Consider the following 17,272-nt stretch of genomic DNA (forward strand, 5'->3'; position numbering starts at 1 on the left):
AAAGAGAAGCCTTTCTTGGAGGGCTCTTATAAGGGTTCTGATTCTTGGTTTTGGAAGAACGTGGTGAAATCCAAAGGCATCTTGTTGAAAGGTGCATGCAAATTTATCGCGAATGGAAAGGATACAAATGTCTGGACGGAGCCTTGGGTGCTATAAAACAAGGATTTCCTTGCGAAACCCATTACTTCGACACCTATGAATGTAATTAAGGTTGCCGATCTGCTTAAGGATGATGGGGATTGGGATATTCCCAAGCTCCAGACTCTTTTTGACTCGAAAACTGTTCGTAACATCATTAAAGGAGGTAAACCTAGTGGGGTGGGAGGTGACAGGTGGGTTTGGAAAAAGGGTCAGAATGGTCGACTCTCTACTAAGTCTGCTTACCTTGTCCAAGCCTTGGAAACGGCTCCTGACTACGTGGTTGCGCCAAGTCTGTGAAATAAACTCTGGAACTCGAAAATTATGGAACGACATAAGGTTCTCTGGTGAAGCATCTTATCTGACGCCCTGCCCATTCGGGGCCTCCTGGCAAAAAAAATTACGATTGACGAGGTTACTTGCTCCTTAAGTGGGGAGTATGAAGAATCTATGGAGCACATGTTCCTCTATTGTAATTTTGTGTACCATCTATGGAAGCATCTCCGTGGGGAATCTTTTCGGCTCCTGGTCTGGGGGCAGTGTTTGGGATTGGGTAACTTTATGTGGAACTTGAGGAACATAGGGGTAAATACGGACAAGCTGTTCCTTTATGCCTCGATCGTTGTGGATACCATCTGGAGAACTCAAAATGATAAAGTGCACAATTACTCTCCGAGTAACATTAAAATTGTCATTGACTCTATCTCTAATTGTTTTATAGATTATGCTGCTTGCTTGCTTATCCCGGCGGTGGATACGGTGTCTCCTGCGTGGTCTCCCCATTCAGAAGATTGGATCAAAATCAACTGTGATGTTAGGGTTGGTTGTGAGTCCATGTGCATAGCAGCCTTGGCTAGAGATCACTCAGGGACAGTTCTGTGGGGTGTTGCCAACATACTCAATTTCACAAATCCTCTGATTGGCGAGGCGGCGACGTCGTGTCAACTTGCTTTAGAAACTGCTGCTTCATGGAAGCATGATTTTATCTTAGTGGAGAGTGATTTTGAAAGGATTATTAAAGCGCTTAAAGGAGTCCAGACCATCTAGAACTTTGATAATTATATTTCTACTTGTAATCAACTCTCTAAGAATTTTTTATCTTGTAATTTTTTGTTTATCCCCAGATGTTGTAACTTTGCATCACACAACGTTGCTAGATGGGCTTTTGCTCAGAATATTAAGGGTATAGTGGATCCCGCCTCTATACCTAATACTATCCTTTGTAATGACCGTAAAGTCTAATTTTTTGTTATCAATGAACGTTTTATTTTTCAAAAAAAAAAAAAAAATAGTCCAGTTGCCTGTGTCCAAATTAGTTTGTTAGCTTTTCGGTTAGTGAGTTAATTATTTGTTGTAACTATCTCAGTTGCCTTAGTGTATTATCTTAATTCTGTATATAAACCATTGTAGTGTTATTCTTCCGAATTAATGAGAAAATGCACAATTGATTCTTTCTTTCTCAATTGTCAAATCTTACAAGAATATATGACTTTCTCACTCTGTCTCAAATTGGTGTCTCTCATTGTTTAAAAAGAATTAATAACACAAAAAGAAAAGTAACCAATCATTAGTTATTTTTTTAATTATAAAGTGTACGTACTATGTTATTCCAATCCCTTGAATTGAGAAAAATAAGCAATACCATAATTCGTTAAGTAAGGTATCATAACTCATTTTAGTATAGATGAGTTAAGGAAGAGTTTGATGATTGAGAACATGTGTACATAACTCCATTTATTTATTTATTTGGGAACTTGAGATGACTTACAAAGTGTTATCTCTATGTGTTGCTTCCTGAGTAGGTTTGGGCTTTTCTTCTCGGTCCAATGGTGCATTGGGTGTTAATTTCATTCCATAGTTGAAGACTTTGAAGTTCATATACATGACAAGATTAAGCAAATGCTAATGGAAAAACAGGAAATAATATTAACAACAATAATAGTAAATAGTAATAACGAGGACTTATTTGAGATAATATTTGTTTCAAGCATGCCGTGGCTGGTTGGCATTGCCTTTTGGTGATTCAATTCAACCATAAGAATCCTCGTAAAACCGTTACCAATATAACGGCAGGAATCTGATTAACTTGAAAAACAAATGGGAGAAGAAGCCATGAATTAAACTTTCCCTGATCGTGGTGTACTGTTCCGGTCAACGCCGCGAGCTCAATGCGATGAGCAAGATTCAGCTTGGGTTTACCTTTGTTTGGAGATTGTGGTTATCTGGTTCTGTTAATCTAGTTTAATAAATTTACTATAATTATTATTGGATTACTGTATATTGAACTATATATTTTGCATACAGTTTTATTATTATTATTATTTTGGTAAATGTAGAGGGAACAGTCAAAAGAAAGGGAAATTAAAATTAATTAGCTATTCCTTCCAGTTCTAATCTTAATGTGCTCTGCAAAATTGCAAATGCAACTAAACCTTTTTACTATTCTGGCTGTCTATATGTTATGGTTGGGTTTTAAGTTATTTAGAATAAGTTTCACTCCCAGACAAGGTCCGACGTAACCACTTGTACACTACTACAAAATTGACTTTTAGCGTTAAATAATAAAATATACGCGTGTCAATTAGTCATTGATGTTATCTATCAACGATACTATTTTAAGCATTGGCGTCATTGACTTCTCATATTATATCATCAGTTAGCAATAGAAACTATTTTTAGCGTCTTGTTCTTTTTATCAAACATGTTGACGCGATTTTTCGTCAACTAATCTAAGAAGATTATAAAAAATAAGAGGACTACGTCAATTCGATATTGGCAAAATAAAACTATAAAACGTAAAAAGGGACACTAGGATTTATAGTAGTTCACCCCATATAGTCAGGACCGGCCTTAGGCTAAGGCGGACTAGGCCCGCGCCTAAGGCCCACTCCTATCAGGGGCTCAAATGAAAAAAAAAAAACTTTTAATAAATATACAAATATTTTTAATAATTTTTTAAAATATCATTTATTTTTATAAAAAGGGCCCTAAAATATTGTTTTTCCTAAGGCCTAAATTAACTCAAGGTCGGCCCTGCATATAACGATAGTAATGAGGCTACGTACTTTGTATTTTATTAATTGGTTTTAAGACACTATTATGTTCTTAAGATTGTGTATGACAATATTACAAAAAGAATTTATGGGTGAAATTTATGTCCAAATCTATGAACGATGGCTGATGGGAGACAAACAATTCATAAATCTAGTAAAAGTAATGGTGAGACCAATTTTTCTTGGAAACAATAGCAGGGAAGAAGCCAAAAAGAGATAATGGTCTCTTATCCTCGGTGAAATCGTGTTTCAGAATGATGAAGGAGATTTGTTTTAAGAGTGTCAATGGTGACTTGAAGGTGAGACTTGGTGCATCAAGAAAGTATGTGAAAGAAAGATCAGAAAGCGGTCCCCTTTTTCTAATTTTATCACTATGTATATATAGGCCTAGAGTTGGGTTGTGAGCTCCCACAATCCAAGGAACTACATTACAATTAATAAGAAACAAATACAAAATAGCATAAATATATTGAGAAGATCCCACAAGTATAAAAACTATGTTGTGATTAGGTAGTTACTCTTTTTCTTTTAAGTTGCTTATGTGCCAAAATGGCTTCTTCCTTGAAGAATAGTGAAAGTGGAGAGAATGGTCACATCTTGGTTTGAGGGAGAGCACTAACACAATGAAGGTGGCACAACTCTCACAATAGCCTCCTTGTGGTCCCCACTTAGTGAAACCAATAAATTTACGAGTAAAGTCTATCAGCCTGTCTTGTGACTAAAATTTAAGCCCCAAAAATATTAGAATTGTGCTATGACAATGAGATAAGCTTAGATTCATATCAAAAAGAGATTTAAAACGTAAGTTGAACCAAATTATTTGGATAATAATTAAGATTTATTATATAATATGAGTTAACCAGATAGTAATGAGTAGGATTATGATCCTACTAATTTAATATAGTGTGAGTTATAAAAGTTTGTCATAAGTTGATAAATAAACGTAATTTATTAATTACTGAGATTTTATAAGAATACGTGGGGTATTATGTGAGTTATTTGTGAAATAAAAATATTTTCAAGTTTAACGACCTTATTTAGTAATTTTAATAGGACTATTGAGGTAAATTAATTTTAAAATTATCGGGGTACTTCAGGATACTCAGGGTTGACTAAATACGCTAAGGTTAGTCTTTTCTTAATGGCCAAGAAAAGAGATAAAATAATTTTTACTATTAAATTAAATTAAATTAATTATATTAAGGTGAAGTATATATATAAATATTACATAAAAAGTAAAAAAAAAGGTCAAAACCCTCATCTTGCTTCTTATCCTTCTTCTCTCGAGCAAACTAAAAACCAAGCAAAAGGGTCCAAATTTGTTGAGTTCTCTCTGTCCAAAACCAGCTCTTCTGTATGTTAATAGCGTCTAGAAGTGAAGCAACTTATAATGGGAAGCTAAGGTAAGGATTAATTCATTTCTTCTTTGGAAATCTTAAGTTTAAAAGTTTGATTATGTGCTTTCTGGCTATTGTGGAGTTTGTAAGTTTTGGGTTTTATTTCTAGAGTGTTTTCAGACTGGTTTTGATGCTCATTTAATAGGTTTGCAGTTGTGGTGAGGTGAGAGTCAAGTTAGAGTTTTTCAACTCAAAGCTTGAGCTCTCTGGTAACTTTAGTTTAAAGGCACGGTTTTGATTTCTGGCATATAGAGATTGTTATAATGATGTTGTATGATTATTTTATGAAGTTTGGAATTAATTGGTGGGTTTCTCGTTTCCTGTAGAAAATGGCAGACTGTTTTTGGAAAAACAATCTACCATTTTTCCTACTAGGAAACTCTGAAAATAGGTTACCATTTTTGGTGATGTTGAGAACCCTCATTTTCTATATTTTCCCGATATTCAGGGTATTGGTACTATAGTGACCTATAAGGAGACTTACGCTGATGAATTAAGGACCTAAACGGATTAGGTCAAGTGATTTTAATCTTTTATTTTTCGTTGTTATGACACAGGGCTCGAGATCGTTGATTTTTCTCTATTTAGGTCGACCGACACACTTGAATCGAAACTCGAGGTAAAAAAAGTACATCCGTACCACATAGCATGTTAAGATGCGATTATTATTGTTATGGGTCGATTATGATCTCATCAAGGAAACAGTGATTACCATTAAGCAGATTAAAGTTATGACATAAATCGAAACAATTGTCAGGTTTCTTACTTGTTGATTGTCTTATTAGATAAAGACAGAGATATATGGATGCCGAGTTAGGGCATCAGTGTTGCCTTATTAGGCAATAAGATATATGGATGTTAGGTTAGGACATCGGCGTTGCCTTATTAGGCAATGAGATATGTGGATGCTGGGTTAGGGTATCATGGTTGTCTTATTAGGCAACAACAGAAATAGTTACTTTATGAAGTAACATATATGGCTTGTCTTATTATACATGTACTTGAGTATTACTGTTTAATCATGCTATTAATCTAATGTAGTTATCTATTTGTTATACAATTTTATCGTTTACTTTTCTTGTTGAGTCTTTATGACTCACGAGTGCTTTATGGTGCATGTAAGGGCAAAGGAAAATTAGGCTAGCCATGAGATTACAGTATTCCCCGGTAAATTTACATATCAACTTATCTGACTTGTGTGGTCGAGTTGTTAAGAATTGTTTTGGGTTGCACCTGATGTGTATTTGGATGTACTCTTGTGTTGGAAATATTTTACCAGGATCTAGATTTACTACCAAGTATGTTTGATTAACATCCTAATATGAATTCTAAAACAATGAAATAAACACATAAGAGTTTAAGAAAACCTTACATTGGGTGCAGCGGAATATAATGACTCCTTCCATTCAGATCTCTAGCCCTTGATTCCTTTCTGTAGCAGAGCATAATCAAGATCTGAATCTGGATCTCTTTCTCTCCTTCTTTGATGTTGATTTTCCATAGTCTTACATACTATGATTGAGGTATCACTTTATGTGTGTGGGTACTACTCATTCATTCAAGGGAATTCAAAATTTAGAGAAGAAAAGAGAGAGGAAAGTGGCGCTCAGGAATTCTCTCTGAAAAGAATGAGATGCAATTGTGTGTTGTTTTCTGAAGCCATTACTTTTTATAGAATGCCCTCTAGGTTTAGGTTAGAATTGTGTGGCATTAAAATAATGGAAAAATAAAATGGTAAACCTCTTGCATAGTGGGCGGCCCATATAAGGAAATTGGGCCTCACTTTGCAACTTTCCCATTTTGTTATTTTTCATTCGTATTTTCTCAAAAATGCCAATTTTCCAATTTAACCATTTAAATGGCAATTCTAATTATTTAATAACTTAAGAATAATTATTAAATAATATTATCATTTAATATATTTATTAATTTAGACATATAAAATATCTTAATTAATAAATAAACCTAGAAACAGTATACCCTTGTTCATAAATCTGACTAATGCTAAGTAAATTAGCCCTTAGTCCCTCAACAAGCATCATACTTTTTAACATTGGTAACCCTTTAAAATTGAGAGTTCCCATACTAATAACATTTCCTGCTAGACCATTACTAAATGTGACCTCACCATATTGCATTGGTATGATATTTATCAAAAAATCCTTGTCACCTATCATATGTCTAGAGGAACCACTATCAAAATACCACATTTGAGAAGTAATAGTTTTATCAGAAAATTCAACATGACATTTTTCTTTCAATCTACTTTTGTTTAGGAGCATTATGTTTCTTTTGAAATTTTTTTAAAATACCAAAATATTTTGATTTCAACATATTTTGTATGGTGAAACATCTATGCCGAATATGCCTCTTAATACCACATAAATGACAAATTGGAATAAATCTTCTTACCTGAGAACTTACCCTTTTCGATCTTACTGGAGACTTTGCTTCTATAGAGGATGCATTTGTAGCAGCAGACCTTGAATTTGCAGCGGCAAGTGAATTCGATGAAGTACCGGATTTCACAAATTTTGTTTTTCTAGAACTTTCAGAACCATTTGAACCTAGGCCAGCAGAGCCCCTTTGACCTGCATTCTCAACTTCCTCAAAAATAGAAGATCCATGATTAAATATTTGAACATTTTTCTTGAAATTTTCAAGTTCTTTCTTTAATAAATTATTTTTCATCTTTTAAACAGACAAATGTCTCACATTCTTTAATTTTCAATTCAAGAGATACAATTTGATGAGACAATTGTTTAATTATTTTAGACGTTGATTTATTTTTAGAAGTAATATGTATCCACTTTTCATATATAATCTTGTAAGAGTCAGCCAGGGATTCCTCACAGATTTCAGATTCATCTGAATCAAAAAATTCTTTTTTTTTTAATGGTATTATTCAGATATACCAATCTTTCCTTTACTTGTGAATCACAAAAAAAAAAAAAAAAAAAAAAAAAATAGAAGAAATAGAGATATTAGTGCAAAATTATTAGAATTCTCTTCATCAAGTTTCATCATCACTCCAAGCGACATTGAAGCTTTTCTTACTTTTTTTTTCAGAGTATTTGCACATTCAGATTGAATATGTCCAAAACCTTCACACTCCTTACACTGAATTCCTTTTTTATTATTAGTTACTAAAGGTTTAAAATAAGTATTTCCTTTTGAAAATTTGGATGAATTCTTTTTAGTACCCATATTTTTCACATATTTATGAAAGTTCTTGGTTAAAAAAGCAATTTCATCATCGCATTCATCATCAGAACTTTCTTTTTCAACAACTTTTAATGCAATACTTTTACCTTTATCAGTTGTGGATTTGAGTTTGTCCTTCTACTTGATTTGTTGATTTAATTCAAAAGTACGCAAGGAACCCATTAACTCCTCCACCTTCATCATGCTAAAATCTTTTGCTTCTTCCATATCTAAAAGTTTAGTGTCTAACTTGTCTAGAAGAACTCTAATAATTTTTCTAACAATAACTAATTCATCAAGCTTTTCACCAAGAATAAAATGTTCATTAGCTATATTAGACAATCTTTCATAAAACTTAGACAAGGTTTTATTTTCAGACATTCTAAGATCTTCAAATATTGTCTGAAGTTAATAAACCTAGAACGCTTAACATCAGAATTTCCTTCAAATTGTGTTTGAAGGATTTGCCAAGCATCCTTAACAGATTTACAAGAAAGTATAAGCTTAATAAAATCTTCACCTACTCTATCAAATATATCATTAAAGTTGTACTATTGGAAGCAAATAACTAATTATTATCTTTAGTAGATCATTCAAGTTCAGGTTTTAACTTTGAATTACCTTCGAAATCTACCACAACAAGATAAGACCATCTTGAAAGAATTATTCTCCATATTTTTTCATCTTGGGACTGGATGAATGCTCCCATTCTCACCTTCTAGTAAGGGTAGTTAGAGTCATTGAAAAGTGATAGACGAGAAATAGAACTTCCTTCTATAAAAAAAAATTTCATAGAAAATACAAGAAAACGTTAAAGGATCACACAAAAAGTTTAGTATCATGCTCTAATACCAACTAAAAAATTGTGCTTTTGTATATGCCAATAACTTTCTTTAATAACAATGAAGAAAAAAGCGACTGTAAAGATCTACAGTAACAGAATGGAAGCTTGTTTTTGTAGAACACAAATTTGCAGTAACAGAACATAAATAAGAGTGCAAAATATAAAAACTTGACACAAGAGAAATATACGTGGTACCAGTGTTCTTTCAAATACTCCTGGTTCATGGGGCCACGTCTAGAAAATGAAATCAATTAGTAAAGTCTCAAATAATTACAAATACAATTGACTTAAACAAGTTTAGACTTTCTCAAAAGTTTTTCCACAATCCTTTATAATTTACTTTGCCAATTTGATTTCTAAACATCACCAAATAGTGAAATCCCTTTGTCTTTTGATGTGTGAGTGTTTACTTCCTCTCAAAGTAAGGTTTGACAAGTCTTCTCTTGAAGACCCTTCTCTTATCTAATGGAGTTCTTCAACCTATTCTAAGAACAATATAGGAACAATAAACGAAGACTAAAACCTAGTTGAACACTCTAGGTTTTCACAAAAGAAACTCTCTCCTCACAAAGATTAAAATATGCAAAGTGAAACTAGAAGAGGTGAAAATATTTAGCTGCTCTCTAGGTCTTATTTATAGACCATAGAAATCTTAGAGATAGCCTCGAACACGTCTTCAAAGATGTACAAAACTTTTTTTAGAAAAATCCCTAATTTGCAAGATCAAATTCGTATTCTGCTGCAGCAGGACCAAACATGAAACTTTTTAATTTGCTATATACATAGCAAGACCGAAATTATCATTTAGAGAAAGGGAATGTCAATTTTTTAAAAAATAGGCAACTTTTCATAAAGAGAATTCCTTCTTTTATATGATAAGTTTCATAAACAGAGAGAAACAACTGAAAACAAAAGGAAAATGACAATTAAAGGACCGAAGTTAACACCAAAAAAATATTTTAATTGTACAATAAAAATATACATTAATTAAAAATATTTTGACAATAAATTGCAGAATTGGACTTTACAATTATAAGTACCCAAATTATAAAAACAAATTAAAAATGGAAAAAATAAGAAAAAAAAGATAACATGAATTAAAGATTTCCTAATTTTCTAATACAAATTAAAAACTATATATTTTAAATTTTATGTAATAATAAAAAAAATAATTAAATAAAGGTAAAATTGGATTTAAGAATTACCAAATCTTAAATTAGTGAGGGATCCATATATTTCCTTCTCTCTTTTTAAAAAATAAAAATAATGCAAACTTATATTGTATTTAATAAAATTTAGATTTACTAGAAAGTCTCTTATTTCAACCTCTTAGGGCTCGTTTGGTATGCCGTATAAGGGTCGTATTGTATTAAATAATATATAACACTATGTTTGGATTAAGCAATGTATTGCATTAATTATTACGGCTAAATATTTTAATACAATGTATGTTGTATTATTTAATACATAATAAATGGTCCGTATTAGCTTGTATTATAATATTTACAAAGGATTTGGGGTCAACACCAATCTCCGACCCGGACCCGGACCTGGACACGGACGCGAACCCTAGATCCCGGACCCGGGACCGAACTCGGACCCCGACCCAGACTCAGACCCTGGACCCGAACACAGACCCGAACCCAGACCCCGACCCAGACTCGGACCCCGGACCCGAACACGGACCCCGACCCGGACCCCGAAACCCAACGCGGACCCTGACCCAAACCCAGGACCCGGACCCGGTACCCAGACCCGAACCTGAACCCGAACCCGGACCCCGACCTAGACCCGGACCCGGGATGTGGACCCAGACGCTGGACCCAGACCCGGTACCCGAGACCCGGAATCGTACGTAGTTGGTGTTGGGATCGAGTGTATTAAAAATATATTATAACTTTACACAATCAATTAATGCAAGTCAATACCAAAAGATTGTATTGTATTAAATAATACTAATACAATACAATCCAACACAATACAATACAATACATTACAATACGGCGTACCAAAAGAGCCCTTAGAGTTCTTAATATTTTAATTTATTATTAGGCGTGTTCAAAAAACTTTGAACCTGTTTTCATCATAATAGTTAGTTTTTATAAAAATTACTGAGATAATATTATAACTATAGCGAATACGGTTATAAGAATGAAAAAATTAAAAATTAATATTCCCACATATATGTTCCGGGTGCCAATATTAACTAAAGTTGGAATTATGACTCTATTAGAAATGGTTGATCACACCTAAAGTACCACTCTCTGGGGTGCGACATAGGTGATTTGAGTCATTCTTGTTGGGCATATGACTATGAGTTTGAGCACGTATCCGAGTAAAACCTGACACAATAGTGATAGGTTAAAAAAACAGAAAAAAAAAAGGCTTAAGAATACACTTCGTGTTGTAAAGACTAAAAGAGTAACAAGAAGAAGACTTGTCATATAAAGCTCAGCTCTGAGTACGTAACACGAAACCTTAGCCAACGCACTATTTCTCTCTCTCTCAAAGCGTTCCAAAAGTGAGAAACGAATGATGCTCAGAAGAACCATATAGCTGGGAAAAAGCAAAGAACCAAATAAAGCTTTAATCTTTATGTTCCCTACCTATCACATATAGTATTAGTCCAAAACGTATTGAAATTCGTTTAAGAGAAGAAAAAGGAGAGACACCCCTCGATTTGAAACTATCTCAGCTCTTTTAGTTTTCTTCCTCTCAAAAAATCAGCATGGGTATTTGCTTTTCTTGGTCGAAATCCCACGAAATTCCAATCTCTTCCTCCTCTGATTCTCCTCCTCCTAGCTACCAACAATTACCCAAGAGAACCCATGAACCATGGAACCCAACAGCATCAAGTTCTTACGATACTAAAACCCCTTCTTCTTTTATTCAAAAAGGGCCCATCTTGCAAAGACCTTATGATGATATAAAATCGATTTACAAGCTCGAAAAGGAGTTGGGAAGAGGTCAGTTTGGGGTAACCTATCTCTGTGAAGAGAAGGCCACTGGGAGAAAATACGCCTGTAAGTCAATTGCCAGAGGAAAACTTGTTACTGACAAAGACATTCGAGATGTCAGAAGAGAAGTCAACATTTTGCAACATCTTACAGGTCAACCCAATATAGTTGAGTTTAAAGGAGCTTACGAGGATAAGCATAATCTGTATTTGGTTATGGAGTTGTGCTCTGGGGGTGAGCTTTTTGATCGGATTACAGCTAAAGGGAGCTATTCTGAGCGTGAAGCAGCAAGAATTTTCAGGCAGATTGTGAATGTCGTTCATGTTTGTCATTTCATGGGAGTAATGCATAGAGACCTAAAGCCTGAGAATTTCTTGCTTGTTAACAGAGATGAACATTCACCCATTAAAGCCACTGATTTTGGACTCTCTGTCTTCATTGAGCAAGGTTGGTTGGCTGTAATATTGGTCTCATTATTATTGTTAATTATTTTTACAAATGGTTCTTTACTTTTTTTTTATTTATGTTTTTGGCTGCTTTAATTTTTCAAAGAGAAAATGATTTTTTTTTTTTCAAATTTTTTTTTGAAATAATAAGTCTAAACACTTAACTGATATTAGTTTCTATGGTGAAGTTATAAATCAGTTTGTGTTTTTTGGGTCACATGTGAATAGCTGGGAACGTATATTTTAAGCTCTATTTTCATGAATTATATTCAACAAAAATGATATCATGATAATGACTAGTCAGATTAGTAAGTTTGTGTTTACATCCGAATGAAGTCAAGAGAACCAAGTCAAGAAGTCAACCAAGTCAACCATTTTCTAAGTAAAGACAAGAACAAAAGTCCAATATTGGTCCATCTCATGATATGACAACGACATCATTTGAGTCCCAGTAAACACGTTTAGATTATTTTATATTATTATTACTATTATTATTTTGAAAAAAATGATTTTGTGTGTTCATTTCAAACCATATTTTAGTTAACATAATAAAGAAAGCTTTATTCATTAATTATAGAATCTGCATAACAAAGAAACTCTTATAATGATTGGCAGTTCAATGAGTTCACTAGAAAAACAGAGTACAAAACTTGTAAAATAAACAAAACAATAATTAATTACTATGTCAAAAGTTATGAGTGACAATTCCATTTAATTTAATTTTTTTTAAGGTTAATTAGGAATTTTTTTTTTCAAACTTTCACATGTAACAAATGTTTTCTGAACTTTGAAGACAAAGTTTGGAGAGCATGATTTAGTATACAGATAATCAATGAATTAGTAAAATTAAATAAAATTAGACAAAAGTTTTTAAATTTAACAATCGCAATAGTTTAGGGAGAATTTTTAATAGTCGAAAAAATTCAAGTACATAATTTAATACATGTCAAAGTTCAAAATTAAAAAATCTTAATTAACCATAATTAAAGAAAACAATTTTATTGACAAAGGACATTTTTGCAGGAAGAGTTTACAAGGACATAGTAGGAAGTGCCTATTATGTGGCCCCAGAAGTATTGAGGCGAAATTATGGGAAGGAGATTGATGTTTGGAGTGCTGGAGTCATTTTATACATTCTTCTAAGTGGGGTTCCTCCATTCTGGGGAGGTACATTTATTTCGGTATCTTTCATTATATATATATATATATATATATACAAACAATTATATGTGAATAAGTGTATGTATATATAATGAACAATTGATTATGTTAGAGACCGAGAAAACGATTTTTGAAGCAATTTGGGAAGGAAAACTTGACTTGCAAAGCTCACCATGGCCTTCTATATCTGCTTCTGCAAAGGATCTCATTGCAAAGATGTTGAGGATAGACCCTAGAAGAAGAATTACAGCTGCTGAAGCCCTTGGTGAGTAATAAATAAAAACAAAAAAAAACAAAAGGAATTAAATATTCATTGTGTGAAACTAAGTTTGACAGTAATTTTATTTTTATTAGAACATCCATGGCTGAAGGAAGATGGTGAAGTCTCTGATAAACCTATTGACAGTGCTGTTCTAATAAGGATGAAGCAATTCAGGGCAATGAACAAAATGAAGAAACTTGCTCTCAAGGTAAGTATAATGGAATAAATTTTAATGCTGACCATATTAAATAAATAGATTTTGTTCAATAAATTTTAGTAACATTTATGTTATGTTTGGACTCTGTTGTAAGGTAATAGCAGAGAACCTTTCAGAAGAAGAAATCCATGGTTTGAGACAAATGTTCAACAACATGGACACAGATGGAAGTGGCACAATCACACTAGAAGAATTGAAAACTGGGTTGTCTCGATTGGGATCTAAGCTTTCTGAATCTGAAATACAGCAGCTGATGGAAGCTGTGAGTATTATTATTTATTATTATGAAATTAATTAGCATAGGATTCAAAATCAAGTAATTTTTACGTAATTATCAGGCTGATGTTGATCAAAACGGGGCTATAGATTACATCGAATTCATTACTGCTACCATGCATCGACACAGACTTGATAGAGATGAAAACTTGAGGAAGGCTTTCAAATATTTTGACAAGGATGAAAGCGGGTAATTAATACATCTTCTTCTTCTTCTTCTTCTTCTTCTTCTTCTTCTTTAATTTTCATTTATTTAATTAGTTTTACTTTTCTAATGTTACATCAAAATTCTTAACAGTTATATCACAAGAGAAGAAATAAGGCAAGCTATGACTCAGTATGGAATGGGTGACGAAGCTATCATAGATGAAATCCTTGATGATATTGATACCGACAAAGTAAGTAATAATTTTTTAGTTTAACAGTTTTTTTTTTTGGTTTTCTAACATTAATTTTAACATAATATTTATTAATTTTATAATATTATTATCTATATTTAAAAATAAAAATTATGTAGATATTTTATATAAAAAAAAAATTAATTTTATTATATATATTTAAAAATAAAAATTACATCAATATATAATCACATCTATATATAAAATAAATATATTTAAACTTTAATTTTACCACAAATTTTTTGCTTTAAAAATGATTAATGATATAAATATACTTTTTTTTTTAAGAAAAATATAAATATGCTTTTAATAATTTGTATTTTGTACACTTTATTATAACTATACTCTTCTAACTACAAATTAAGAATGTATCTATCACTATTATTATTTTTTAAAAATATATGTATGGACATAATATATAAAATGTATTTTAAAAGTAATTAAATTCTCTAATCAAATTCAAATTTTGTCAAAATATTTTTTAATATAATCTTTATATATAGAGAGAGATTAATATAAAATAGGTATAAAATACGTATAATAATGAAATTCTTTTATTGTATATATAAAATATGTATATACATAATCATATCTAAAGAGCACACCAATGTAGCCGCAATAGCTAAAACAAATTTCAAAGATCAAAATTTTAAATCTTATTTAAAAAATTAAAAAATAAAAATACATTACCTAATTAAAAAAATTGAACATACATGTATTGCACTTTATAATATCACTTAATTAAACATAATTAAAAAGAAAACTAATTATACGTGCATTGCACGTAACATCAACCTAGTAAAAAAAATACATCAATACTGAAAAAAATTTATTTTTATTTTTTAAACATTTTATTTACAAAAATACATCTTTAGTAAAAAAATATTAAATCGTGTTTTTGTTTGCTTTATAGATTATTTATAGTGTAATATAGTTGTCATGAGTTTATTTTTTTAGTTATTTTTGGTTGTTTTATAGTTTATTTATGGTTGATTTTTAGTTGTCGTGAGATTGATTTCTCGTTGTTTTTTAATTATTTTTTTTTTATTTTTTACTAAGTAAAGTGTATTTTTGTAATTTTAAAATTTATAATTATATTTTTGTATTAAAAATTATAAAAACTGTAAACAAAATATAAAAGAAGATTATTTTTGAAAAAAATTTCTTTCTTATTATATATATAATTATTTTCTTTTACATCTGATTTTTTTTTTTTTTTTTGTGTAATTTTTCTTTTTCTTTTCTAAGGATGGAATGATCAACTATGAAGAGTTTGCTCACATGATGCGGAAAGGGACGGTAGATTATGAAGATAAACAAAGATAAAACATTAGTGTGTTAAATGTGATTATGGTAATTGCTCTATATAGTATATATATCTTGCCTTTTTTCTCATCTTTTGAATAAGTTTACTGCCCAAGAGTTTGTGGATGTTCAATGTTGTATGATTAATCAAGCAAGGCCTTTCCAATTTGTATGAAATTACAAAATATCCCTTTATTAAGCCTTTGTTAGTTTGTTTGTGGGCTCTTCTTGGTCTATGTGGGTATTTGGGCTTTTATTGAAATTTGTCATAATTGTTATGTTTTTACTAGAATGGGTAATTGCAAAATCCCTATTCTTTTATAAATATTACACTTAACTCACTATACAACATTTTTACGGAAAAATCCCCAAACATATTTTGCTGGGACGTTGGATACCATCTACCTACATAATTATATGATATTGTCTATTTTAGGCCTAAATCCTTACAGTTTTGTTTTTGGACATCTTTTTAAAAGGCCTCATACTTATGGAGTTGGTGGAACACTTTATATTCAAGGGAACTCTTGCGTATTTTTCCGATGTGAGACTTGGGTTGATACCCCAACAATCCATCCATCAAACCAAGGACCACATACTTGTGGCCTTTCAACCTTTTGTCGTCGTTATCACCAATGTAACTCACTGTCTAACCATCAACTTTGTCAAGAAGACTTTCAACAAAAGTATTAAACACCGATCTCTATCTTGTACCACTGTAATTATCAGCAAAACACGTCGGCTGATCATCATAATATCAGGCAGACTTTTGTTGACCTCACTTTTAGCCAACGACAGTGAGTCAAATTAAAGCGATTAAGAATGATTAAATAATAAATATGAATAAGATTTAGTAAACAAAACCATAATTATAACGGTTTGGCCCCTTGATGATGGTAATAGCCTACTCCAATTTAGTTTGTATTAACTTGTGAGATAAGAACCAAGGAATCCTTGATCTCCCTCGAAAGCTCTTACAATGATCTTTGAGTTTTACACTCTTGAATCTATTTTTATTTCTTATAATTTCTCTCGTGTGTTTTTCTAAAAATTTTGTGTCCCTGAATATTGAGATGACTCCACTATTTATATGGATGAATTACATCAATAAGTTTTCCAAAACTAATAAGAAATAAAATGAGAAAATTGTTTACTTTCTATAATTACAACAAGCAAAACAGAAAACTTGGCGAGTTATCTTTCTTCCTTAATATTATGTATCTATCCCATGAAGTTAGATATCGTTGTGTCTTTCAAGCATGAAGATATATGGGACATCTCTGAAATATCTAACTTGGATTCTCTCATCGGCTCATGCAAGCTGCCCACATGTTGGAAGCTGGTCGGATGTTCTCACGCGCTATACTCGGATGTTCCAGCTTCTGCTGACTTTGAGTATCAAATCTCCTAGTGGAGTCTTCTATCCAGGTCATAGAATCGATTTCATATGTCACCCAAGTGGATGCCACGTCACCCTATGTAGAAATTTGAATAATATTTGCCCCCCAAGTCTGCGCTGGAACTTCTTGGTCGCATGTGGACTTATTTAGTCATGAAGATGATTGGATGGGTGATGTGTTTGGGTTTTTCTCTTGATTCGACGTGACTGGTTGA

At 32.0% G+C, this 17,272-nt stretch overlaps 1 protein-coding gene across 1 annotated transcript; it reads left to right on the forward strand.

Moving 5' to 3' along the window:
- Nucleotides 1-11,046: 11,046 nt before the first annotated feature.
- On the forward strand, nt 11,047-15,882 carry LOC115722970 (calcium-dependent protein kinase 29). Its single transcript, XM_030652365.2, has 8 exons — nt 11,047-12,040; nt 13,063-13,206; nt 13,313-13,465; nt 13,555-13,670; nt 13,774-13,941; nt 14,018-14,145; nt 14,254-14,353; nt 15,602-15,882. The coding sequence occupies exons 1-8, from the start codon at nt 11,365-11,367 to the stop codon at nt 15,677-15,679; spliced, it is 1,563 nt and encodes a 520-aa protein (XP_030508225.1). The 5' UTR covers nt 11,047-11,364; the 3' UTR covers nt 15,680-15,882.
- Nucleotides 15,883-17,272: the final 1,390 nt, after the last annotated feature.

Source organism: Cannabis sativa, chromosome X, assembly GCF_029168945.1.
Source record: "Cannabis sativa cultivar Pink pepper isolate KNU-18-1 chromosome X, ASM2916894v1, whole genome shotgun sequence".
In the NCBI taxonomy this organism is placed as follows: domain Eukaryota; kingdom Viridiplantae; phylum Streptophyta; class Magnoliopsida; order Rosales; family Cannabaceae; genus Cannabis; species Cannabis sativa.

Bases quoted from the DNA above. Each gene is read 5' to 3' on its own strand.
- LOC115722970 (XM_030652365.2), top strand. From the start codon at position 11,365: ATGGGTATTTGCTTTTCTTGGTCGAAATCCCACGAAATTCCAATCTCT. The intron at 12,041-13,062 runs GTTGGTTGGCTG...ACATTTTTGCAG, and splicing joins CTCTGTCTTCATTGAGCAAG to GAAGAGTTTACAAGGACATA. The intron at 13,207-13,312 runs GTACATTTATTT...TGATTATGTTAG, and splicing joins GGTTCCTCCATTCTGGGGAG to AGACCGAGAAAACGATTTTT.